Source organism: Bacillus rossius, chromosome 1, assembly GCF_032445375.1.
Source record: "Bacillus rossius redtenbacheri isolate Brsri chromosome 1, Brsri_v3, whole genome shotgun sequence".
NCBI lineage: Eukaryota > Metazoa > Arthropoda > Insecta > Phasmatodea > Bacillidae > Bacillus > Bacillus rossius.
The window spans coordinates 11,599,145-11,625,581 of NC_086330.1; the positions used below are offsets into that span (position 1 = coordinate 11,599,145).

Sequence of the window (26,437 nt, forward strand, 5' to 3'; positions counted from 1 at the left end):
GCCTCAAGAGCCCACATAATTACAAACTGTCATTTGTAAGTAGCGTAACCGCCGCTGAGAGCTGGTGAGTTTTCATTTTGTCAGATGTACTGTGAGAAGAATCGAACCTAGCACCCACACGGGACACGTCAAGGCCTCGTGTAAGTCTCCATCGGGTCCACGTGGTGGCGCCCTAGTGTTAGCGACGATCATCTGTAACCTTTAAATACGCACATCCCCTGACATTAATATTAATAAGAAATAAGTAGGGACCTGCAAAATTCGCGGTTTCGATGGCCTTCAGGACTGCACATACCCCTGTACACTCGGGCAAATAACACAAGTTCATTGGCTGCCGACTTGTAAGTCGTCTCAGCTGGTTTGTCTGTGATTCGATCCTTCTTTGGTTGAGGGTTTATAACTGGTTGAGATTCGTCCAGATGAACAGTATGCCAATAGCAAAATTATCTAAGAGGTATGTGTGTTTGAATTCTAGCCTATCACCGAATGAATCCACGAATTTTGCAGGTCTCTAGAAATAAGAAACTTGGTGGGAATTCCAAGATGCCTTCGTCATATGTAAAGTATTTTGTATTAATCAAATTGTTATGGTTGCTATTAATGTTAACTTACAAAAAAGCAATACTGGCAATTTATCTCTTTAACGATGTTGGGAATAACAATGCAGTGAAACCAAATCCAATATTGAACTTTATTTTGGGAACAGCAGACAGCATAACATTTTCACAATGCACATATTGGAAATTGATCAAGCAAAAAAAAAAAACTTAAGACAGTCCATTCAAAAAAAATATGTGATTCTTATTTTTCTCAACTAAATTTCAGAACTGCCAAAGTACGTACTGTATTCTTAACCCAAACATGTTATCTAGCACTACATGCAATGTAAATAGGACATAATAGCTCAATTATGTTGATGCTTCTGTTACTCCAGCAACCAATCAAAATACAAAAATGTTAGGTAATTGTAATACCTGCCAAAGAATTAATTTATTTTCAAATTTAATTTTAAGTTTCATCGTAATCAAAGATTCAGTTAAAACAATAGCAAAAAACAACAAAGTTATTTTGGGAATCAGAATCCTTTCACAGCTCCATGAATTTTAGACACTAAATTCCAAAAATGAAGTCACTAGTTTATTAAGAATGCCAACTAATTAATTCAAGCACAACTCAAAAACAAATTGATGTAACATATTGAGACACAAGTTCTACTTCACATACTAGTTAGTAGTGGTAATAGTGACACACTGTTATCAAACTGAATTTAAAAGTAAATAAACCACATAATAAACAGTATCTTCAGCAACTGCATTTCTGAACTGAGAACATAATGAAATTATTTTTTTTTAACTTGAATAAGTGAATGATAACCAAATTATTACACAAATATTATTAAATAATTCTCCTAGTATTTAATAGTGAGTGGTTTAAAGGTGATTTCATATTATAGTATTCAAAATATTATTCTTTATCCAATTAATAATTTACAAGCAAATGTAACAGCAATACTTAACTAACAAATGTGTTTGCTTCTCAACGAGTTATACCATAACTAACATTACACCATATCATCCATAAAACAAAATACCGTATTTACCTCAATATAATGCGATGATTTTTGTCAAAACTTCTTAAACTGAAAGTAAGGGTCGCAGTATACACGGAAACCTGTATCTTTGCTGCTGGAAGAATGTTTTGAAACGGCAAGACAACTATGTCAAGGTCACCGCCGGTGCCAGTGATGCGGCCAAAGCGTGAAGTAACAGCACTACTAATCAGCGCTTGGGTCAGTATTAGAAGCACTACTCTTTATTCTATGATTAGAAGTGATTGTCGTTTGGTCGCTTGTATGTACTTTTGTTTTGCATTGTAGGAAAGGGAAATTTTTTTTTATAAAATGGATAGTGTAGAGGCGCGTGGGAGATCACAATTTAAAATGTCATTAAGACTGAGACGAAGTTACAATGCTAACTTTAAGATTACAGTGGCAAATCACGCAATTCAAACCAACTGCCAATCTGCTCGTAAATATGACGTTACTGAAAGCAACGTGCGTAATTGGAGGGGGCATTTTCTTCATCTCAAGAATGCAAATGGTTTGAGGAAAGCATTCAGAAGGCCTCAAAAGGGACGGTTCTCGGATATTGAAACCCCTGCGGTAAAGAAGAGAGGAGACCGAATTCCAATTTCACGAGACATAATAAAATTAAAAGCCAAAGATATTGCCCGTGAATTGAACGTTCCGCAGACTAGCTTCCATCAAGTACTGGTTGGTGCTTAAGAATGATGCACCATTGCGGTTTTTGTTTGCGTCGCAGAACAAGAATAGCGCAAAAACTGCCAAAAGATTTCACAAGAGAAATTGATTAACTTTAGGCACCATGTGATTGGTTTGCGTAAACAACACAATTATTTGTACAGCCAAATTGGAAACGCTGACGAAATGGCAGTGTATTTTGACATGCCCAGCAACATTATGTACCGTTGAAACAAAAGGCGTAAATGGCTGTCACCGTGCGCACAACTGGAAATGAGAAGTTGCGAGTCACTGTGATGTTATCTGTTTCGGCAGATGGCAAGAAACTGCCAACATCCATCTTAAAAACGAAAACTCTTCCCAAAGAAGCATTTCTGCCGGACGTAATCATTCGTTGTCAAGAACAAGGCTGGATGACGAGTGATTTAATGCAAGAATGGTTACGACTGGTGTGGAATATCCACCCGGGTGTACTTCTGAAGAAAAGTATAATGTTGGTCCTTGATGCATCTCGTGCACATCTGGCACCTGAGGTTAAAACTACGATAAATAATTTTAACACAGACTTGGTTGTTATACCAGCTGGAATGACAAGCCAGCTACAAGTTCTCGTTGTCGTAATCAAGCCTTTAAGAACCACCTTCGGCCACAGTATAGTGATTGGCTGCTTACGGGTGACTATTATCCGACACCGACTGGGTAAAATTACGAAACCATCCGTGCCATGAATGGCACGTAAGACGATCTGTGCTGGCAAGACGAAGATAACGGCAGTGTCAGCAGTAGCAGCAGCAGCATTGCAGACACAAAGTGAATGATTATTCTTACCAGCATCATAACAAACTCTGTTAATATATCAACAGGTATGTCAAATAAGTGTTAATGTATATAGTACTATTGTTTAGTGTTGTGACAAACTCAACTAGGCAAATTTAACTATTTAAATTTTATTACATATTTAATTTTTTTTTTAATATTAAGTGCTTTGTTTTTTAACTGTGATTTCCTGTCCATAATTTTATATTTTAACTGTGATTTCTACATTATTTCTCCTAGACTCTCAATCAAAAAGTTTGGGGTCGCATTATATTCAGAGATGCAGAATTCTCAGGTAAATACGGTAATAACAATATTTCTTTACTGAAACTTTTTTAGGCTTTTTTTTAAGGCTTATCATTACAAACACAATAGAGCTTTGGCAACAGCATTTTGGATAGCTGGCAACACTAAAAAAAATCAAGTACGGTACACAAGTACTGAAAAATTTTTTGCAACAATATTGTATGAATGTAAAAATTTGTATATGTTGTCAGCTTAGTTTGAAAAACAAAAATGTTCCTTGAACTTTACCTAATAGTTTTATATAAGATGTACATTATTATTTGAGAGAAGCAAGAACTTTACTACTACAAACATTTATATTCTTCATGGGTATAAAACTGCAATCTAATCAACTGCTACAAAAAAAACACAAACATCGTTGCTCTATCTGGTCCCTCTGGAAATATTACGTTAGAATATGTACATTTAGATGTTAGTAAGTTAAATACATACATCAAAATTAACTTTAGTTACAATTATATCTCTCTGTACAACACATTTATTTTACAACTACACACAGACACATTTTGATTTTCCACTTTCCTTGCTAACTATTCTTGTGAGCTTATCAAGCACATTATGAGGTCTTGAACAAATACCAATGCTAAAGCTACCAAAATTTGGAATTGTGTTTTGCCATAATTGCTTTTTAACACATACAGATTTACATCAGCAAAAAAATGGTGAAGACTCTTTGCAATGGAACATAAACAGTGCCCGTTTAAACATACACTTATGGTCCGGCTTTACCCCAATGTTCGGTGTTCACATTTTCATTGTCGCCAAGTTTGATTAGTGGACAATCCCTACAAATGTTTCACAATACAAGCACTGCATGGTTTGCAAATTTTTTATCTGAAAGATATATGCTACATGATATTTGTAATGAACAAATAAATAAGTCCGGCAAGTCACCTATACAAACACTTTTCAGCTAGGCAAAGTATACAATTTTTTGAAGTCACATTTTTAAAATATTTCTTCGTAAAAATCAGAAATTAGCAAAAAATAATAACTCACCATGGTGAGTAAAGCCGAACCTTTACATCAGATAAACACTTTAATTTTCTCCCAACACAGCAGTCTACTTCCACAATGACTCCACAGGAGGTTGTTTAGATCTGCCACATGCCGGAACACTACCGCGACGGATTATTGAACGTCAATACACAGTGCAGCCCTGTTACGAGGTTTTTCAGGGTACATATAAATTTATACTTTTAAAACAGCGAAATTTTTTTAAAAGAATAAAAATGAATGTATTAGTAGGCCCAGTGATTTTAAAACCTAATATCCAGGAAAAAGTTGCTTTTTCTTAAAGAGGGTTCTATTGTAGTTTTAACAGGCAGGAATATCAAATAAATACGAACATACAGTTACAATGGTACTATTTAAAACAAGTTGAAATAAGCTGATAATGTCTGTTGTTGGCAAAAGAAAAGACAAATGAGAGTGGTTGATCTTAAACAAATTTTATGGAAATGTACCTGTGAAATTTTAAATGGGGACTGAAATAAAACAGAAAACACTGTAATGAAATGCTAATCGACAGTAGCGATAAACTCTGAGTGAATTAGAAATGTGGGCAGCACAGCAATTCAACCTGGCAGCCGGGGATAACAGCCGTAAGCTACTGAGCAGGTTTATAAGTAACCCCTGGTCTTTTAAGTTAAACTTCTTTGCCGAGAGTTTTGAAAGTTACAAAAAATCAGATCACATGAAAGATATAGTTAGGTACGTGGTGGGGGAACCTGTGTAGGAAGAGACAGCAGGGGAGAGGTAGAAATGACGCAGCATACTTGCACACTTGCGCAACAACATTATTTAACAATCACATACTTACAATTTTTTTTACCTTTGACCTCAGCCAAAGAGAATTATGTTTTCTATACCTAATAATAAGCAAGAAGTTTCATTTCCATCCCATGAGGATTCAGCACACAAATTTTTTTATTTAAACCAAGTTAATTAGGTTCAAACCAGCATTTTTTTTATTACCATACATTAGTTATTTTGTTTCTCAGCATGTTCAAATGAAAGCCACACAACATTCCACTCTCTGCCACTCATGTTGATCCAGAAAAGTTATATCATCAAAGATCTGAAGTCCTGCAAAACTGCAAATCTGCAAATCTGACGGGAACTTAACCACAAAGGATATTTCCCCACAGGAGTGTTTCTCTCACAGAAATGGGGATTTACAGTAGTCTGGGATTTCCCACAGAATATGAATTTTTTTTTTAATAATATATTTATTTATTCTTTTTTTGCACCGACTACAATTCAATATTTAATTTTATAGAAGTATTTAGCTGGGTATAATTTAAAACTTTTTCAGATAATTTTAAATGATAATATCTTGATTAGTACATATTTTTTTGTTCATGTAAATCACAGCGAACATTAATGAGCAAACTTTTTTATTAGAGTGGAATTAAACTTTCATTAAAAATATCATGATATTCTGTTTTTTAAAAATTTTTTTTTTGTTTTTAATATAAAAACCACTTTGTTCAAACTGTGGTTTAAATCAGCCAACCCTGCATCTGAGAAGACCTGAAAGCAAACTGCTTTATCGGTGCTGGATTAAAGAATGTGTCGAACCATTGACTAGAATGATAGAGCTGTACTGTACATTACTTGCAACCACACTGCTAACTGAAATAAAATCACGCTGGTATTGTCTAATGGGCTGCAAGAATAGCATTTGTTTTTATTTTTTTCCTTTATTTTTTTTTCTGTTTGGAACAATATTCACATTTAAATGAAACCAAACACAGTAAATATCTGCCATTGTTTATCTATGTAACCCATAACTAGGAAAAATTGGTTTATTTGCAAACCTTTATTTCAAATGCAGTATGAAGTATAAACTGTACTTTTATCAAATACCACAGTGAAGTTTTAAACATGCAATATCTAAAGATGATCGAAAAATTTTGATTACATCAAACACAAGTCGCTTACAAAAAAATACATTACCAGCAAGCATGCTAGTTTTTATAGAAGCAACTGACAAAGATTAGCTTAATGCCTTTCCTCTCTTCGGGAAAGGGACTAGGTAAACAAAAATATATGCAATAGACATGAAGGGAAACACTGGTATAAAAAATAGCATTATTTTACGTTGTCTTTTGTTAGGTGGCGCAGGAAAAGAATGGGTCATAAAGTTTGGAAGAGGGAGAGTAAATAATGTAGTAAATCAGAAAGCTGACAAAGGACCAAGGATAAAAAGTAACATATTTCTTATGCGCCGAAGAACAATTAACTTAGACGCATAATATAACTTTCTTGTATCTGTGGACTCTACTGAAGACAGATATATAGTGCGATTCATACACAGGGGCTACCCTTCTGCAGAAAAATACGGTAGCTGATCAGCGTGAAATATCGGCGGCCATGATTCCGATTGTGACAATCCATCAGACAATATTGGCCAATTAAATGATTGTAAATCGGTATCTGTCTAGCTCCACTAATTATCCACCTAGACATACTGTTACATTGTAACATGTTTTACTGTGTACTGTGGATATATACTGCATTAATTCCACATTTTCACACAACATGACAGACGTACAAGCAATGTTAGTTTTGAAACGTACACAGTGTGAAAGCAGAAACTGAACACAGGACTTCTAAATGTACTTAAATTTTACAGCAAAACATACTCTTATAACAGCCACCATTGACATTATTTTTTATTAAAAAAAACAGCAAAAAATCACTTGAATTTAGATTGCATTAATGCACTGGTATGGAAGTGCCAGCATTAGCAATAAGGCAGTAATTATTATTCAATGAGCTGGCAAATTATTTTTCTATTACCATCACTTTACCTCCATTTCCATCTTGGGCAGGCTTTTTACCATTCTTATTCACTTTGCACATGTTGAGTATCAACAATAGATTTATTAAATCCCTTACCAGTAAGATATAATAAGGTTTAGACCTCTTACAAATAGGTAACTTGATCAATTTTTAAATTATAAACTAACACATCCCTGCCAAGAACTTAATTTTGTTGTACAAAACATCATTTAGTAAAGAAATTTACTTCGCTACAGAACACATCAGATATGCGTCAAGTTACTGAACATTGCAGCAGCAACGAACAATTCCTTGAATACCTTACAAGCAAGAATATGTCACATTTCCAAGCCAAGATTTACACGGTTTGTTAAATTTGTGGAACTGACACAAGATCGAGAACAAATTTGGCATTCCACAGTGCATTTCTCCCAATTTGAACATTTTTGACATCAACTATGAAAAATCATTCCTGATTGTAAGCCTATCTTGAAATAATTCAACACACATGGCCTGGTATGAGCTATGTGAAGGCTACCAACATGTGTGATAATATGCATTAATTCTACTAAGATTAGTTTTGAAGAAATTCTGTAATTCTTTTCTTGAATTTTTATTTGAATGCTTTCTCCTAAAACTTAATTACTATGACTACTAACATACCTTACTTTAAATTTTCCACAAATTTCATTTAGATTACAGGTCGAAACACGATTCCTGAAACACCATTTTTCAATTCAACATCAAAAATCCACAAAATTATTTTCCTCAATACACACGTTTTAAAACGGCTGTTTCACTACCCAAAATTCTCCATCAGAAAACAGAAAACAAATTGAGAAAACAAACATCTTATCCAAATTTCTTAAGTGGAATGGTCTACAATCAAAATTTTCAAATCCACTTCATATTAAATTAAGTCACATAATATTAGGCTTCAAAAAATTATATTAAAAAAATTCGGTTAAATAAAAAATAAATAATAAGTTTAAAAAAATCGCTCAAAAGCAGTGGTTGGCCGAAAACAATTTTTCTCAAATCCAAATATTCTTAAATTGTTGCCTTGAATACGAATATTAATTTCAGGAGCCCGAATTAAAATAAAATAAAAGCAAATACACAGATATTTACGCTTTGAAGAAAATTTTGCCCGAATAATAAATTTATTTATCTGTCACAAATGTTTTCTGGAGTGCTAAACAAATTCTGAAAGCATTGTAGCTAGTGGAAAACTCAAAATTACTGACAAGTTTTTTTCAGGGTAAAATAATTACATGCCTCATCCACTAGAGGTGGTTGTGTTTGAATTTCCGAATTTTCCTATGTCAAATATTTTTCTTCAACTCATTTCCTACATCAAATATTTCAAATGCTTAAGACTGAGGAAGTGATTGGCATACCACTACTGAACAGACAAAAATTCTTCCCAAGAAGAGTTTCCTTCAACGGATTTGTTTCCAGCTACACAAAATATTGATACACAGTACTTTAAAACTTTTAATTATCTGCTTGGTTTCACCGGCCAGCTCATGAAAGCTTCAATTCATTGAACAGGTGCACAAAAAAGTCTTCTTTACGTTCATCTGATATGTCAAAAGTAGCAAAGCTGAATACATTCTCTAAGAAATAACTATGACTGGTGATAACCTGATATGTCTCTTGCCCTTTGCTCTAAGTACAGCTAGTAAATTTACACCAATCAAATTGCTCCTTAGATCATAATATAAGAAATTCTTTTACACAGTAAAATTTATATATAAAAAAATTAAGTTCACTAGAATGCCAAACACACAGAAGGTACCAAAAATTTAACTTAAGAATTTAATGTTTTAGTTAAAACTATTTTTAAAATGGTATGCAATTCATAAATATCTGTACTTCTGTAATTTTTCAACTATGCTGCTTTAAGTTGTCTTTTTTTTTTTGTTATTTAAAACATTTTCATTTATCTACCCATAAATTATTCAGCACAGTACAAATAATTTTAAAAAAATTTCTCTCACTTTCAAATAGCTATCCACATCAACAATACTGATTTCCAATGCTAGTTTTACATTTATTGTAAAAACCATTATACTATAAATGCTAAAATAATTTATTCAAAACTTCATAAAACCAAAAAAAAAAAAAAAACATGACTTTGAATACATTTTAGTATTCTTCAATTAGCAATTAGAATCAGAGAAATAAAATTTTAAGTTACTATTAATAATTATAGAATATCTGTTTTAAAATGTTAAGTTCAAAAATAAAGAGTGCTTAAGTATGCTAGCTTGCACACCAGGCAACCATGCGTAACAAGACAACCTCCGACAACCAGGAAAACTAGTAACATGATATCAGATAAACTAGAATACTAGGCAACATTACATAATCAGGTGACTCCAAATACCAGGCAACCTTGCATAATGTGATAGCAGGTGACCTAATTATACCAGGCAACCTCGAATACCAAGTGACCTTGCATACCAGGCGGCCTAGTATAACAAGGTGACCACGTAAAACCAGGAGACCTCGAATACCAGGCAACCTCACATATCAGGTTACATCATACAACAAAGCAACCCTTTATAATCAGGCAACCACACACATATCACAATATTAGTTGACTTTTGAATACCAGAAGATGCTTTCCCAAACTAGGTGACTACCAGGCAAACTCAAATATGTACCAAGAAACCTCATATATGAGGTAATCGAGTACAACCAAGGAACCTCGCTATCACAAGATCATGTGGTTTTGAATACCAGTCAACCTTGCACGACCAGGAAACCACTCATACGTCATACCACAATATCAGGTGACTTCAAATTAATGGTTGACCTAGAATAAAAGAGAATATATAAATAGCTTTGAACAGAATCTAGTATAGAAATAAATGTTACATACAACATGACATTGAAATAAATCTAAAACAATGTTGGGAACATGCTTACTTGGCCTCAATCATATTACCCAGTAGTGAACTTAGGGTTTTAAAATAAATTTTCAGATTTCAGCGTTTGCTTTTTGTTATGCTTCAAAATGCCCTTTTTTATTGTAAGTTATTACAAAATCCCATTTACTACTTAAATAATAAAATGTTTCATACATTCTTAATAAGGTATGTTTTAATAAATCATTTTTGGGTACACTGAATACGTTTGAAAAATAATCCAGAACTAACCTTCGAACTGATAAGTAGATTGACAAGCTCTGCACTGGAATCGGAAATGATAAAATACTGAAATCAACACATTGCTAGTAATTTTACTAACAATAACTTCTTGGTAGTATCAACTGGTATAAAAATAAAGTACATAAACTGTGTAAGCAGATAAAAAAAAAATCTGTTTTTTTTTTAATTAAGTTGTAGATAATTTTCTCCTCATAAATTAGGATATATACTTAGTATTACATTACCTGTGATTATATGCATTAGCTGAACACCTCGCACAACCAATGACACAATAATCAATATTTCAGCTATAAATGTGAATATGCACCCACGTTTCCTTTTAAATAAAAAAAAAAAAAGATGGCTATATTATTAAACATTCAACTGCTAAAACACTGTGGTGCTATAGATTAACTGAACATTGCAGAATCACTTCCACATTTGAAGGGGGGGGGGGGGGGGGGGAAGTTTAATTCTGGTTATATCGCAGGAATTCTCCCAGGTTGTCAAACTTTCATGAGATTTAAGCTTCCGAGTTCACAGAACTTCCATTAAAATATTTTAGGGGGAAACAAAATACACATTGGCTGAAAACCATCCTAAATGATTACTGATATCAGCCGTTCTGAATGTCTGTGAACTCGCTCAGAGATGGCCATAGAATTGAAATCACAGGCCATGTAATTTTCTAAGCCCAGGCATGTATGAATGCGCGTGTGTGTGTGTACACACACACACAGAGAGAGATCATATATATAATACTTCTATCAATTAAAAAAATACTGAAGCAGCACTGCTGGCAAACCAATACAATCATTAAATATAAAAATGGTACTCTTAATAGTATCAGCTAAACTCTTGATGACGAGAGAAGAATTAACAGCAGTTGAACAAGATTTACTTCTCGTACATTTTTCCACACTATAGTCAAATCTCACGTGTTAAAAATATGGAAGAAAATAAAGTGTTTCATATTAAAACATAAGAACACCAAATTAGCAACAGTAACAAGCATAATCCATGTAACAGAATTAAGACCACTGTCTTATTCATTATGTATTGTCGAACTAACAATGCTAACTGCTGACCACTGATACAATATTTGCATTAACTCAAGAAATACCAAAAATAAAAATTAGGTAATGCAATGTTTTGTTACTGAAGCACTTGTAAATATTACCCAATTAATGACCTACATTTTTAAAATACCTACCTAATGCAAAATTTCTGCTAGTTGAGTTGTACGCATAACATACTTTCTACTAACACATAACTAGTGCTAAATAACTGAATAATACACTGGCCATTTTTAGAGCTTCAGTTGCATAGCTAAAATTTAGCATGCACTTATAATCAAACAATTCACTTTAACTTCAAACCTCCCCATGTGTTTTTCTTAGATTCTGTATCAAGATACAATCAGAACCAATGGAATCATCACAAAACTTAAGTCTTTATGCAATTTATTAGACATAAAAATTAGTTTATCCAAATGGTTTTTAGATATTAATCATAAACATATTAAGATTTCAATGAAAAAAAATATTTTTTTCTGGTATATATCATATCACTTAATCTGTTGAAAACCATACAGTTATGACTTATGTTATGAATATGGTACGAGACAATGCATTAACAATGCTTAACACTTTTATTTCAAATATATGATGATCACTTAAAGATTTACATCATTTAAAATAATTCAATGAAAAAAAAAATTAATTAAACAAAAACAATAAAAAAGTCCATAACAAAAAATTACAATTCTCAAATAAATACTGACTAAGATTGCTAGTATATACAAGCTACAGATAAAGTACAAAATAACTTCAGCTTAAAGCTTATCAACCATAAAAAATGCACTGAAATTATTAGTGAGAAAGGCAAATATTTAAGAAAAACAAATTAGCTATTTAAAAAATTTGCTAGTATTTAAAGCAATTAGCTCTACTCATTTGTACAACACAATTACAATATCTATAACACATCATAATTATATGTGATCTATTAACAAACTTTGACAAGTAACAGTTTAGCTATGATAAATACTGTTTACAAAGGTACATAAAGTTTAATAACAAAAAAATATTGTTTTTCCAATCTCTGAACATTACAGATAAATACTTCCAAAACTTTCCCTGATAAATATTATTTATAAATATATCTCCCAAAGAACTGCAAGTCAAAACTGTTTCATAATATGTATTTTGCAAAGCAGTAGTTTTAATTGTTTTTATAAGAGATGTGTCTGTCCCAGATCTCGGTCCTTGGTTCCACGAGAACAAAAAAATCTAACATTTGCCATTGAAAAAAACATCACTAACTTGACCAATAAATCTTTAGTGTAAATTACTATTTTAACAGACCTTTGATAACGCAGGAAGCAAGGCCTACCCATTATATGTAACGTGCAATTTATTTTTGTGTGTTGTTGCTACTGCTATAAATGAGTTTCAGTATTTTATTGTAAATTTAATCTCTAAACAGGAAATAGCGTGCAGGTTAAACAGAAAACCGATTTTCACGAACTGGGAACCAAACCGAGAACCAGACAAATTTAAGAGCTTACACATCACTTATTTATATAGATACATTCAAAACAAAATAAGCATCGCACGCAAACAATAAGGTGAAAACTTCTCATAAGCAAGCACCGCGCAGATTCAAACAGATCTTGTATATTATTGCTTCCAGTAGTACGAGACAAGTGTCACAAAAAGTAAAAATCTCATCACGTGGTCCTCTCGAAACGTCTCGACGAGACCTTCTTCCACTTGCTCGCGGTTGATACCCGAGAGGACAGCTGCAGTGCAGACGAACGAGAAGCCGGGCGGGGGGGGAGGGAATGTAGTGCGTTGCCGCGGCGGCGCGACGCCGCGCGGCTCAGTACGCCGGGGACGTGACGGTGCTCGTGGACTTGGACACGACACGCTCGCCCTGGGCCAGGCTGCCCGAGCGCACGCCGGTGAACTTCAGGAACGCATCGTAGCCGTAAGCCACCATGGCCACAAACCCAAAGAACTAGAATAAAAAAAAAAGCCACATTTAAAAAAAAATTCAACCATTAAAAAACAAAAAAAAACAAGGAGATTTATTAACAGTAAGAACATACAGTTAATCCCTGTTAATTCTCAGGGTACTTAGAAATTTACACTACAGTAGAACCCTGTTGTAACGTTTTTCAAGTGGGCAAAAGAAAAAAAACATACGCAGGAAATATGAATTTAGCAATTGTCATTGTTTAGACACTTTTACCAATGGACTTTTAAAACTTGTCTCATGATTCGTGACAGTGACATTTAGTGTGGAAATGCCTATGTCCAATTCCTTTGCCACTCGAACACGTGAATTTTCGGGAGTCCTAGCTACCAAATTTAATTAATTCAACTCTTTTTTTAGCAATAGAAAACATTTTTTTTTTGCCATTGCAAAATAGTTGGTAAACTGAAAACAAACCAGAATGGCACAGAAATGAAGAATTTGTTTGTTTTGTTTTAAGACAAATGTGCCAACCGACACGTAACTGCAAACTTTACGTGCCATCGATACATAGAGTGCACAGCGTTAGCACTAATGTTTAGTGCTAGTTTTATAGCACGCTTACATTTTGTTTTGGCATACTATCAATCCTATTTGAACAATCTACATTTACGGTGTAGCAATGATAGTAATCAATAACATATGTATATTGTAAATAGTTTTATATGTTAAACTTCACAGGTGGGATAAGTTTTGGAATAGTTAGGTTTTTAAAAACTCTTAATTTTTTTTTATTGAGTTTAAGAGAGCAAACATAAGTAGAAAATACACCATACATGAAACGTATAAACAGGAAATAGGTACATTGTTCTTATGGGGGAAATTTAGGGACTTGAGAAATATGTTATAAGCAGGTACATTGTAACAGGGTTATACTGTATAAGTCAAACAGGAAAATTTAATTAAAAGGGCAAAGAACCAGTGCTAAATGTTTTAAATTTATTATGCAGGAAATTATTTAGTGGGATTTTCTTAAGAGGGTTTTTCTGTATATGCACCAAAATCTTAAAGAGTGTGATCAGATATCTATTAAAAAAATACCTAGTACAGCAGAAACAAGAATTCTCTCAAAAGCATATTGAAGAAAAAAAGTGTGCATTCTTGCAAGGCAAAGAGTTTGAACTAGCAATGGTTTTAAGTAAATGAACTTTGAGCAGAAAAACCAAATATTTTGCTCTCCAAGTAAAATAAGATTTCTCTGAAAGGAATTCAAACAACATATAACATAAAGTAGTCAGAAGCACTGAAAAAAATATTTCAAGTTTCAATTCCAGGATCATTTAGTCCACCTTACATTTGCCAAAAAATGTTAACATTTTGACTGACTGCTAATTGTGCAAAAACTATTTAAAAAAAAAAAAAAAAAACATTTATTTTATAGAAGATAGATAACTCACTTAAAAAGTCAGTTCATGTGTTTAACAGTGGGTCAGGTAAGTATTAAATAATGAGGTGAATGGCAAAACACACCCTTAAAGGACTTTGGTCAAACAATTTAAAAAATAAATATGTACATTGAAATAACCAGAAAGCATGCCTGTTCTCTCAAGCTATTGAAATGGATGAGCAGAGCTCAGATAATGGTTTAGTAATAAAATATTTTGATAATATATAATCTTAACTATGATAATAAACACATTATTGAGACCACACAGGCCTCTAAACAATTATTCCAATCAATTTATAGGTACCGTGTTTTCTCGCATAATCGTCACACATTTTATTCTAAAATCAAGATTGAAAAGTAGGGATGCGACGATTATACGGGAAAAAAAATTTTGTTTGGTAAAGTTATTCATAAAAAAACCCGTTCATGGAAAGTACATTTATTTTTAAAAAAAAGGTGGAGTATACAAGAGCACGCCAAACAATTTATATTAATATTTCATTAAATAAAAACCTTTCTTAAACTTTAAATAGAAAACCCAAACTGTAACGCGAACACAAGCCACTTGAATTTGCGACGTGAACTAACGCGTAACTATTGCTGTAGTACACATTTTCCACGAAAGAATGCGGGTTATCAATTGTAGTTAACTCGGCATTCGACAGAGTGCGCGCGCTGCATGCAATCGGCGAGATATCGATATTAGACTACGTGCACGCGCTCTATACGGGAAGCAACATAACCAAACATGAATGATGCCAACTCGCGCTGGCTACATGTTCATAAGCGGTACACCGCGGCAACGCAGACGATAAGATAAAGGAAATAACGTTTAAAAACGTCTTTAAAAGAAAATTTAGACGTCGATATAGGTGCGACAATTACGCGCGTGCAACGATTATGCGATAAAAGAGGGTAATTTCTATACAACACAAACAACCAATTCTTCTGGCTGAGTACTTAACACAAGAAAAATTAGCTCATTGTTAAAAATTTTATGGATTTCAAAGTTTTCTACAGCCATGCAATGTATCCCCAAGTGGTGACGCATCAGGATATGCCTCCCAGATATGGATTTTCTACAACCCACGGACATCACTCGCCAGACTTACCGCTGCCGCCCCAGAAGCTTCGTCGTATCTGCCCTGATCGGCAGCCAACGATGCTGCAATCAGGTAGAAGAAGGTCCAGAGGGCGCAGAAGCAAAATTCCTGTGGAGCCACGCATGCACCAATGATTCGCCCAAAACAACATTCACCCAAACAATATCACAGCAAACTACAACAACGTGACCTGCACCTGATGGCGTGTGTGTCTTTTGGTGCAAGTTGCTTTAAAAAGTCTGCAGTGCTGTTCTACGTATACTCAAAATGATTGTCATTTGGATGACAGCTAACCGAGATGCAGTCAACAACAACTGTATTTTCAATTTCACACTTCTTGTAAATATGTGTTTCTTATATTTTTTAATGGCATAAAGGTAAAATAATCACAGACAGAGTGTCATATTCCCATTGGCACTCCACTAAAACATATAACAGTACTTTATAAAACTTGGAAGCTGATTTACTCAAACCACCATATTCTTCTGAATGTGGGTGACGTTTCAAAAACAGACGTACTAATTAATTTGAAAATGTTGTTGGCTCCATTAAAATTTGTCCATGCAAACAACAGTCACCAAAAGAATTTATATTTATACGATTAGAAACACATTCCCCAGGAAAAAGCAATGCACCACAATGGATACACAAAACTTCAAATGGTCCTAAGGTGTGATTTGGTACATTTGCACTGATGGCGCATTTATATGTTGATAAATACTTCATTTCTAAAAATCTCCGCCATCTTGTCTCTCGACATCTTTGTTGTTCTAATTGGTGCTCATGTTATTCATTACATTCAGTGGCAATAAGATGTGACGCTCGCAGTCATAGATCTTCAAGACGTTGCTCACGTCGCTTTGGACTTTCACTGGCCACACATTGTGACGCACGCAATCGTTTACGATCTCAGAACATTTATAACATGGGATCTTTCTTCACTTATAATGTTAGATAAGTTTTGTAAGTATCTTATTTTTGTAGCATGCGTGGGTCGAGCTAATGGCAGCATTTCTTGAACAGAAACCTCATTCGGTCGATTTTCATCAAAGTTTTTCTTGAAATGTGTCTTCACTAGGAGTAGTTTAAGAAACATGGTTGAGATGATTTTTTTCTAGAATTTTTTGAGATGAGTCTTTTCTGCGTGAAGTTTATTGAAGTTAAACATTTTTTTTAAAGGTTTCCTAGGCAATTTACAGTACACGCATTGGTTAACAATTAAGACACGTATAACCAAAGATAATCAAAGAAACACTTAGCTAATATAAATGTTGATTACTTAACACAATAAAACTGTATTGCTATTGGATGCGAGTGCCATCTGTTGTGATAATCTAATTTAAAACTACAACTTGAGTTAAGTAGCTAATTTAAAAGGGTTCATACCAAACATATTGATGTGTTAAACATAAATTTGTAATAGTAAAACTATCCTTTAATACATTATGTTATAATTTCTAGTCATAAAAGGAAATAACGATGATTTATAAAATACATTAAAATATTGGCTTTACAATTTGACAATCATTAGTTAAAATTGAAATGTACAGATAGTGAAGCGATGGTCAATCAGTAGAGACAAGAAACTGTTAGCCTGCCTACATTCATTCAACGCCATGTCTGGTCCAGTCCAGTTTAGGGGAAAGACACCTCAATGCCTAAACTTTAAAAGCATAACTTAATCAAACTACAAATTTTCATCCAAATCGTTAGAGCCGTTTCCGAGATGCTAATGCATACATCTACATACAATAATTGCTTATTTAATAGTATTAGGTAGATTATTAATGATAAAATACAAGTATGAAAAATTCAGTCACTATGACCTTGGACCATTCAATCAGCTGATACCCGGTCTTACTGGAAAACATAATGGCATAAAAATACTCTGTGAAACTGGGGAGAGCCGGGGACTGACACACTAAAGATTGTGTTGGATCTTTTCTTGTTCTAGTTGGTTAGGTTATGTTTTTTTATGTTATTCTGCTAGTCTTTGTACCAATATTTTCATTTTTTTATTTCTTGTATGCAATTATACAACGTACGCTTTATACTATATAATGTAGGTAGGCCTACGTTATATTTCCTGACAAATAGAAATGTATTTGACATTGTTTTTATTGAAGAAAAAAAAATTTGTTGAGAAAGCCTTTGAATTAAATTGCAACCTCTAGAAGATTAGCCCAATGTTATTAGCTGGTAGCAGGGCATACAGTGAGTTGTAGTGTACACTGTACAACACCACGAACACTGAAGTCAGTCCATACTCACAATCTTGAGCCACGGGATCCTGTAGAACTTCTCTATGATGTGGAACAAGTAGAGTGCCAACATGATGCCAGTGAACCAGAAGCCAGTCATGGCGACCGTATTGAACCAGCTATTACGAGAGTGGTATCTGTACGGAGATATGGTGATGCAGATGAAACCTAGCAAGTTCAACACCTACAAGGAAAAAAAAAATAATTTATTTAAAGCATTATAACTAGGGACCCGGAAATTTCGCGGATTCATTTAGTCGCAAGCTAGAATGCAAACCTCCACACTCTCGCACTGTGTTCATGATTGGCACGTAGTTGTTTGGACACGCCCGTCTACGACCGTGAGCCAATGATGCCCAGCTAGGAGAGAAGTAAGCGAATCAGGTAGTGCCAAATAACAAGGATAAAAATGTTCTCTCTAAGAAATTAACCAATGGGAAAGTAAACATGGGTTGAGCACACCTATAACTTTGAATTCTATCCTGAGGCCAGAAGAATCCGCGAAATTTCCTGGTCTCTAATTATAACATTAATGACAAGCATAAATACGTGGCGAAATAGGGCAGCTTGGAATTTAGACACAAAAAAAAATTCAAAAATGGTTTCTGTTCATGTACTTTACATAGTTATTCCAAGTAGTACACTCGTCTCTAAAATGAGCCATTATTAGGTATTACAATCGAGGTAAAGGTGATCTGGATATAAAGCACTTTTGAAATTCACTTTGTTCACAATAAAACAAGTACGTACTGTCCCAGCATAATTAATGTTTTAAGGTTTATGTACTTGAAAGTGAACCAAAAACAACCAATACCCTGCAGCTCTACTATAGGGTAACCAAACGTCCCGTAAAAACGGGATTGTCCCGTTATTTAACGATCGTACACGGGGTCCCGAAAAAGTCTCCCGGGACGCCTAAATGTCCCGTATTTACGTTGGGTTTATGATACACTTTTTTCGTGCCTCTCCACGGGCCGCCTTCCCCTCTCCTCGACAGTTGAATTTTTGAAGATATGCCAGTATGTGTTATCCCTGCCCATAATGGTAATACTGAAAGAATCTTTTCGCTTATGAACATTCAATGGACGGATGAAAGGAACAAGATGAGTGGATATCCTTTCTGCAATCTTGCAGGTACTCTACAATTTAAAAATGGACTGTTCTAGATTTTACAACTTTATATTGGAAAAGAAAGAGGTTTTAAAATTGGCTGGAACGAAAGAAAAATATCCCCAATTAAAATACTAAAGATTTTTAACATAACTTTGACTAACAATTTTAGTTATCTTGTTTGATTATGTTTTGAAGTATGTCATAATACTTATAATAAATAAGTATTCACTGAAAAATTGTTGTTTTTATTTATTATATGCCTCACAATTTAAATTAAATTACATATTCATAGGTAAATTGAAAAAGATTTATAGATCACCAATTAGCAAAAAAGAGCATGTTTCAATGATTACGTCTCGATGGAGGCGCCTCGGACCCCCTTTAGCTGGAGGGTATCGCCCCCAAACCCTCCTTGGATGTGTCCCGTTTTTTCAAGTTTATGATTTGGTCACCCTACTCTACTATCAACACAGATGAACTGTGAATATGCGACAAGTAACATTGCAGCACGGTGAAATTATTGTTTTTTTTAATAGTTCAATGTGTCTTCTATATGTGGTGATAAAATAATTTTCACTTCTATTACTAAAACTGAAGCAATGAAGATTTGTTTTTACCAAGATTGGTACAATGATTGAAAAAAATGTTCTCCCATCTATTGTACTGGTTTGAAAACAAAGTTTTAGCACACAAAATATACCTACCGTGAGATTGTTTAAAATCATGGTATTTAATAACAGTAACAAATTTTTGGCGCCATTTGCAGTTAGAATTTTTTTCTTGAAGCAAAGAACTTTTTTTGTAATGTAATGTGTATAATCTAGAACAGTGTTGTGGTTGAAAGATGGCTGCCATTGTGCTATTTTGAAGTTTCGGTCAATGATAAAAAAAAGTCATTCTTGAGACAATTTTCATAAGTAATAATTTACATCAACATCTGTACAAAATTTGAACAGTATTTTCAAACCCAACAAATCCTTCAAATGTTTTTATTTGTGTGTGTGCAAATCAGACAAATTGAGAGCTAGCCAGAGGACTGAATTGTTACAATTGGCACTTCATGTAGCACAGATGCACTTAAAATGTATAATTTTTTGTCAAAAATGTTTTTATCATCTCATATATTAATAATTATATATCAGAAATTATTACCAATTGTACAGTATTAAAAGGAATTGAATTTTTAAAAACATTTCGTGTATATTTAAGTGTTTGTTACATTCAGCATTCAATGGGTGCCTTACTACCTCCTGGTAACTAAAGGTTTGATTTCAAAAATATTTTGATTGGAGCATAACCACTTGTATGATAAAAGATACGTATTTTATGTACATATTAAACTAGATCGGAAAAAAAAAACTACTTGAATTTTTGGTAAATATGTAGAGTATCTGTATTTGCAAAAAAAAAAATGTTAAAAATCCGAAAATAATTTTAATATATGCTCTTTCACTTCCTCTTTTCAGTAAACCCGGCGGAGATAAGAAATCCCAAATACTTTAGGAGATATTGCATTTTTTAATTTTCATCTCAATACCTGTGCATTCATGCAGCATGCAACATTGTTTCTTGTTTACGAGTATGAAATTTTTTTTCTTGCGGCGTTCACCATTATTTACCCACCTCTAACTTAGGTGAGTTTTTAACGTTTCAAATTTTAATGTTTTATTTGTTATTTGGATATTGTTGCGCAAGTAATAAGTAAAAAAAAAAATTACGTCAGTTCCTACTGTTCATCCTTTGTCCCCGTTTGTTAGGTCAGTTCAGTTACATTATAAATATGTACTTTAAAACTAAACAACCATTAAAATTAATTCATATTATTTTTAATGTCCGCTTAGTTTGAAAGTATTTATAATGTAACTGACCTGACCTAATCGACCATTTTAATTAATTAGGCATTCACGAACACACTACAAAATAAAAAAAATTGTGCCGGTCAAATGATAGCACAGGTCTTGTATTGCAAAATAAAAACGGCGTTATCTCCTAAAATATTTGGAATTTCTTATCTCCGCCGGGTTTACATAATGAAAAGAGGAAGCGAAAGAGCATATAATGAAAGTATTTTTGGATTTTTAACATTTTTTTTCGCAAATACCACTACACTACATATTTACCGAATTTTTTTCTACTACTGAAATGAAACGTCGGGTAGGTACTTACAATCTGCACGACTTTCAAGATGCCAGGTATGGTGCGGATGTACAAGGGATCAAACCTGATGTTGGTCTGAACAGTTGTGTTTGAAGTGGTCACCGTAGTGGTGACCTGAGGATTTGGGAAATCTTGTTCAGTCATCATCTTTCCTGCCTCGCCTGCAAACCACAACACTGAAGGATGTACCACCAGTCCTACGAAACTCTTTAACAACTGGCATTAAACACTAGACTTAATTTTTTTGTGTTTTTCTAGAGATAAGTAGGCAGAATTTTTCTCTCCATTTTTCATCCTCGCTTGGAATCACTTCTGCCTTAGATTTGTAAATTATACATGTAGGGTTTTATATTTTTATCATAAGTCTACACAAAGCACAAACTGGTTCTGCAATAGCGGTAGAAATAATACAGCTTACATAAATATTTACCAGTAAGCACCCAGCAATGTATTTTTACTAAGCTGGTAAGAGTGAAAAGAGCAATAATAAGGAAATTTACGTTCCCTGGTTTTCTATATTGACTTTACAGATCTAAAAAAATTCTGCTATACTCTAGTTTTACTTTATAAAAGATGCTTATAATTACAAAATAAACCAAGTGGATTTTCAGTTACTTTAGTAGTCCAGTAATGTATGTTACTGGTTACAAATAAATAAGTTAAAAAAAAATTTCACATGGATGGTTTTCATTTTTAACCAGAAGTGTGTGCACAATACCAGTTCGAAGAATCAATTCAAGAAACAGCTATCTATAAAGGTGGGTTGGGGCTGTTTTGGAAAAATAAATAAATTTAAGTGGCATTTTTCTAAGTAACTAGATACTATTATTGGTTATAACTGGATTCTAAGGAACTCTATAGTTGGAACGGCTATCAACACAACTGAAATCAAGGGGTGAATTAAAAACAAAGAATTATAAGTAAAGGTAAAAATGTTTAAATTGCTTTTTTTTTAAATCTCCACAATATGAAATAAATGAAGAACGTAAAAGAATCTAAAAGGTAGACAAATTGCAGTGTTAAAACTGCCACCATCGCAAGGCTCCACTTCTTCGGGAAGCAAAATGGCAGTGATTTGTGACCAACACCCTGATTAACAAACTTTATTTCCTTTATAAAATTACTATTAATTTTAAGAAATCCTTTTACTGCTTAAGTAATTTTGATTTTAAGAATTTTTTACCATTATTTGTTTGTATATAAAACATAAAATAGCATTATATTTCTCTTCTTTATTTCCTTTAAAACTATCGAGCTTTTTTTTAATCAGTCAGAATTAATTAATTTTTTTTTTTTAGATTTCCCATAATCTAATAATACTTCTAACGTATTGTAGATATATCTGGCCAGACCTAACTGGCCTATATCTATAATGGAATGGGAAAATTTAATGATTTTCTAGTTACATTCCTTCCTTTGAGAAGGAATTACAGAAATCTACGACAATGTACACGAAAATTAAACAAATGGTAACACAAGGAAAAGAAACACCATAACCTCAGCTCTTTCAGAAACATCACAAATCCTTACGTTACCATGGTAATGCACCATGAATTAAATTAAATTTTTAAACAATTATGTTCTATCAAACAAATTCACAAAGATGAATCTATTTAACATCAGTATAAAACACACCACTACAAATTGTGCATTTAAAAAAAAAAAACCTAAATTAAAATTTCAGGATGATCATTCTACCACTCTGAAATTTAAAAGACTGGCCATATAAAATAAAGTATATGCTTTAGATTCACAGAAAATTTACTTTTGTTCAAGTTGAAAGGGAAAAAAACTTGAATTATTTAGTAAAATAGGTAATTGTAAAGAGTAACAGCTTCTGGGAAAATAATTCTGGGGAAAGTAGTGTAAGTCAAAATATTATGCACCTCAATCATTAAAATTATTTGGTAATTATGGCATATTCAAGCTGCAAAATTCTTGACTTACAAATAATGTTCCGGAGCCTTTTAAAGTGAGAGGTTGGATATGTTAGGTCTGCTACATTAATAATACGGAAAATTTTAATTTAAGTGTTATTAATGTAGCTGACACAATATAACCCACCTTTCACTTTACTTATTATTTGCCTTATTTCCCAGACGCCAAAAATTCTACAGTTTTATTATGAGACACTTAGGTTAAATAAATCAGTAAAATAAAGAAAATAAATATAAATAGCTTACTCAAAAATTTGCACAAAAAAAACCACATAACTACAATGAAATTTGTAAGGATTAGCAGAAAATAATTTAAATAAATTGCAAAATATCTTAATTTAGTGCTAGCCACATGGAATAAATAATACCACATCAACAACTGATTTTACTTGACCAAGATAAAATGCAATAAATGCAAAATATAACCTCTGTTTCCAAACAAAAATATCAAAAACATAAAAATTTGGTAAATCTGTATTGTACGGATTAGCGCCAAAAAAAATCGTACAAATATGAAATAACTTTCATTATATGCTATCTTACGTCCTCTTTTCAGAACCGCCTGCGGAGATTAAAAATTCCAATTACTTTTGGAGATACCGAATTTTTTAATATTCATTTTTTGGCGATTTTTTTAAAAAAAAATTTTAAAAATCCGAAAATACCTTTATTCTGTGCTCTTTAACTTCCTCTTTTCATTAAACCCGGCGAAGATCAGAAATTCCAAATACTTTAGGAGATATGGAATTTTTTAATTTTCGTGATGTGCACTGATGCTTTGTTGCTTGTTGCTCCATTGTTGCTTGTTTACAAGTATGATTTTTTTTTTTTTTTTCGCGACGTAGTTGAACGACTACATCACGTAAAAAGAAAATTACGTGAGTTCCTACTGTTCATCCTTTTTCCAGGTTTGTTAGGTCAGGTCAGCTACATTATAAATACTTTAAAAGTAAACAACCATTAAAATTAATTTTATTATTTTTAATGTCCGTTCAGTTTCAAAGTATTTATACTGTAGCTGACCTGACCTAATCTACCTTTGTCCCGTTTTGTTAGGTCAGGTCAGTTACATTATAAATACTTAAAACTATACAAGTAAAATTAATTAATATTATTTTTAATTTCCGTTTATTTTGAAGTATTTATCATGTAACTAACCTTACCTAATGGAAAATTTCTGTTATTTAGGCATTCACGCACACACGGCAAAATATAAAATGGCGTCTGTTGAATGATTACATAGGGCTTGTATTGCAAAATAAGAACGGCGATATCTCCAAAAGTAATTGGAATTTTTAATCTCCGCAGGCGGTTCTGAAAAGAGGACGTAAGATAGCATATAATGAAAGTTATTTCATATTTGTACGATTTTTTTTGGCGCTAATCCGTACAATACAGATTTACCAAAAATTTTAAAGTAAAAAATATCTTGTAATATTACAATGTGCCACAATAAAAATAAAGTACACATACATAAGGTACAAATAAATTACGCATACCAAATTATATGTTTTTGGTTAATTCACATTCTTTGAAGGTAAGTGTCAAAAAGAAAAGGGTATCCAAAAATTACCCATAAATCATTTTTTTTTTTTCTGAAATTTCTTCTGACAGTTCTGTAAAAGAAAAAAGTGATGATTGTTTATTTTATTATCTGAGGCAGAATTATTTACCAGTAGCATGTTCATTGAAAGATATTATTGAAGCCATGTTGAATTTCATGTTTAATAAGGGGCTATTTTCAATTGTTGCAATTTGTGGGGAAAAGAGTAGGTAATCATTTTAATATAGAATTAATTTTTTTTCATTTTGTCTTTAATCAATAATCCGCACCACTATGCATCCCAAAATGGTTAAAAGCAGACATGGAGACAAGACCCATCTACCTGCAGCAAAAAAAAATATATATATATATATATTTATTTATTTATTAAATAAAGAGGAATTACATGAGAGTAAAAGAATTTATGTATTTAGAAAATGAAAGAAATAATTTACCAAACATATTATAAAATCAAGATGCAAAATACTGCAGGTAGATAGGTGTGTCTTTTATACTCATCACTCACATTCCACAGAGCACAGTATTTAACATAGTTTTCCAATGAAAAAGTGCAACAAAAAAAATTTTTTTATATATCCATTACCAAAATCCACAATTAGCAATACGTATGTTTTATATCCAAATTATATGCTATTGTTGAAACTACTACACCTATTAACCCCTCAAACTATCTTCTGCATTTCTCATGAGCAGTAAAGTGAACTAAACACTCAATTTTATTTAGTATTATAATAAAGCGCCCTTTAAATATAACAAATTAAGAGTAAAATTAAACAAATTGATCCTGCTGAAAAAAGGTTGTACATTTGACGTCTAATATTTATATTTATCACGAAGGCTTATGAAAACTTTAGACAAATTAATGGGGGTATTAAGTAGTAAAAACATATTAAAAACCATCCGCTAACATCATAATTACCATACAGACATCCCTGAATGATTACTCATAGCCATCATCACTGTAAATAGACATTCCCACATGTCAAGTAAGAAACCTTCAAAATATATAGTCAAACATCTTACCAACAATCCAAAAGATTAGAAAATTTTATACAGGAACTTATTTTCATACAAGATACCCCACAGTACTACAGCGATGTCCCACACAGCGACCACAAATCAAAAATAACACTGTAAAATGACACAAGTACACACCCCTCAAAGATTAAATCAAACTAGGCCAAAAAAAAGGCATAGATGTTGTAAGTGTAGTTGCGTAGCGAAGAGAAGGAATATTTAGCAATACGGGATTAACAAAAAATGTTTCAAATTAAAATATTTGGTTTATTTTATGTCGCCTACATTGGAAAAAAAATGGATGGCCATTGCTTAGCAACGTTATTTTTTATAATGATTTTCATATTCACATTTTTTATATTCAGTTCATGTTCATTTCATATTATTAGACACCCAGAATATTGACTGAAGTGAAGTTTTTGCATTGTGGCAATAGTTTTAAACATATATTTCAAAATGTGACTGTATTTAACGACGAAGATTCTAACTCATACTTACTATCAGCTATGTTTTCGGTGAAACATTGTCGC

At 32.9% G+C, this 26,437-nt stretch overlaps 1 protein-coding gene across 2 annotated transcripts; it reads right to left on the reverse strand.

The window, feature by feature from the left end:
• Nucleotides 1-624: 624 nt before the first annotated feature.
• On the reverse strand, nt 625-26,082 carry LOC134532101 (CKLF-like MARVEL transmembrane domain-containing protein 4). Of its 2 annotated transcripts, none has more exons than XM_063368393.1 (5): nt 24,826-24,937; nt 21,399-21,550; nt 18,130-18,303; nt 15,868-15,966; nt 625-13,350 (listed from the first exon to the last, which is right to left on the reverse strand). In XM_063368393.1, exons 2-5 carry the CDS (start codon nt 21,534-21,536, stop codon nt 13,213-13,215), a joined length of 549 nt encoding a protein of 182 aa, XP_063224463.1. In that variant the 5' UTR covers nt 21,537-21,550; nt 24,826-24,937; the 3' UTR covers nt 625-13,212. The 2 variants fall into 2 exon arrangements, with proteins under 2 accessions (XP_063224463.1, XP_063224474.1); XM_063368404.1 differs by lacking the exon at nt 24,826-24,937 and adding an exon at nt 25,914-26,082 and having other exon boundaries at nt 627-13,350.
• Nucleotides 26,083-26,437: the final 355 nt, after the last annotated feature.

What these genes read in the sequence shown, in the direction of transcription:
- LOC134532101 (XM_063368393.1), bottom strand. Translation starts at nt 21,536, where the DNA reads ATGATGACTGAACAAGATTTCCCAAATCCTCAGGTCACCACTACGGTG. An exon ending in GGATCCCGTGGCTCAAGATT is followed by an intron (nt 15,967 to 18,129) that starts GTGAGTATGGAC and finishes GTGGCTCCACAG; the next exon opens with GAATTTTGCTTCTGCGCCCT. An exon ending in AAGCTTCTGGGGCGGCAGCG is followed by an intron (nt 13,351 to 15,867) that starts GTAAGTCTGGCG and finishes TTTTTATTCTAG; the next exon opens with TTCTTTGGGTTTGTGGCCAT.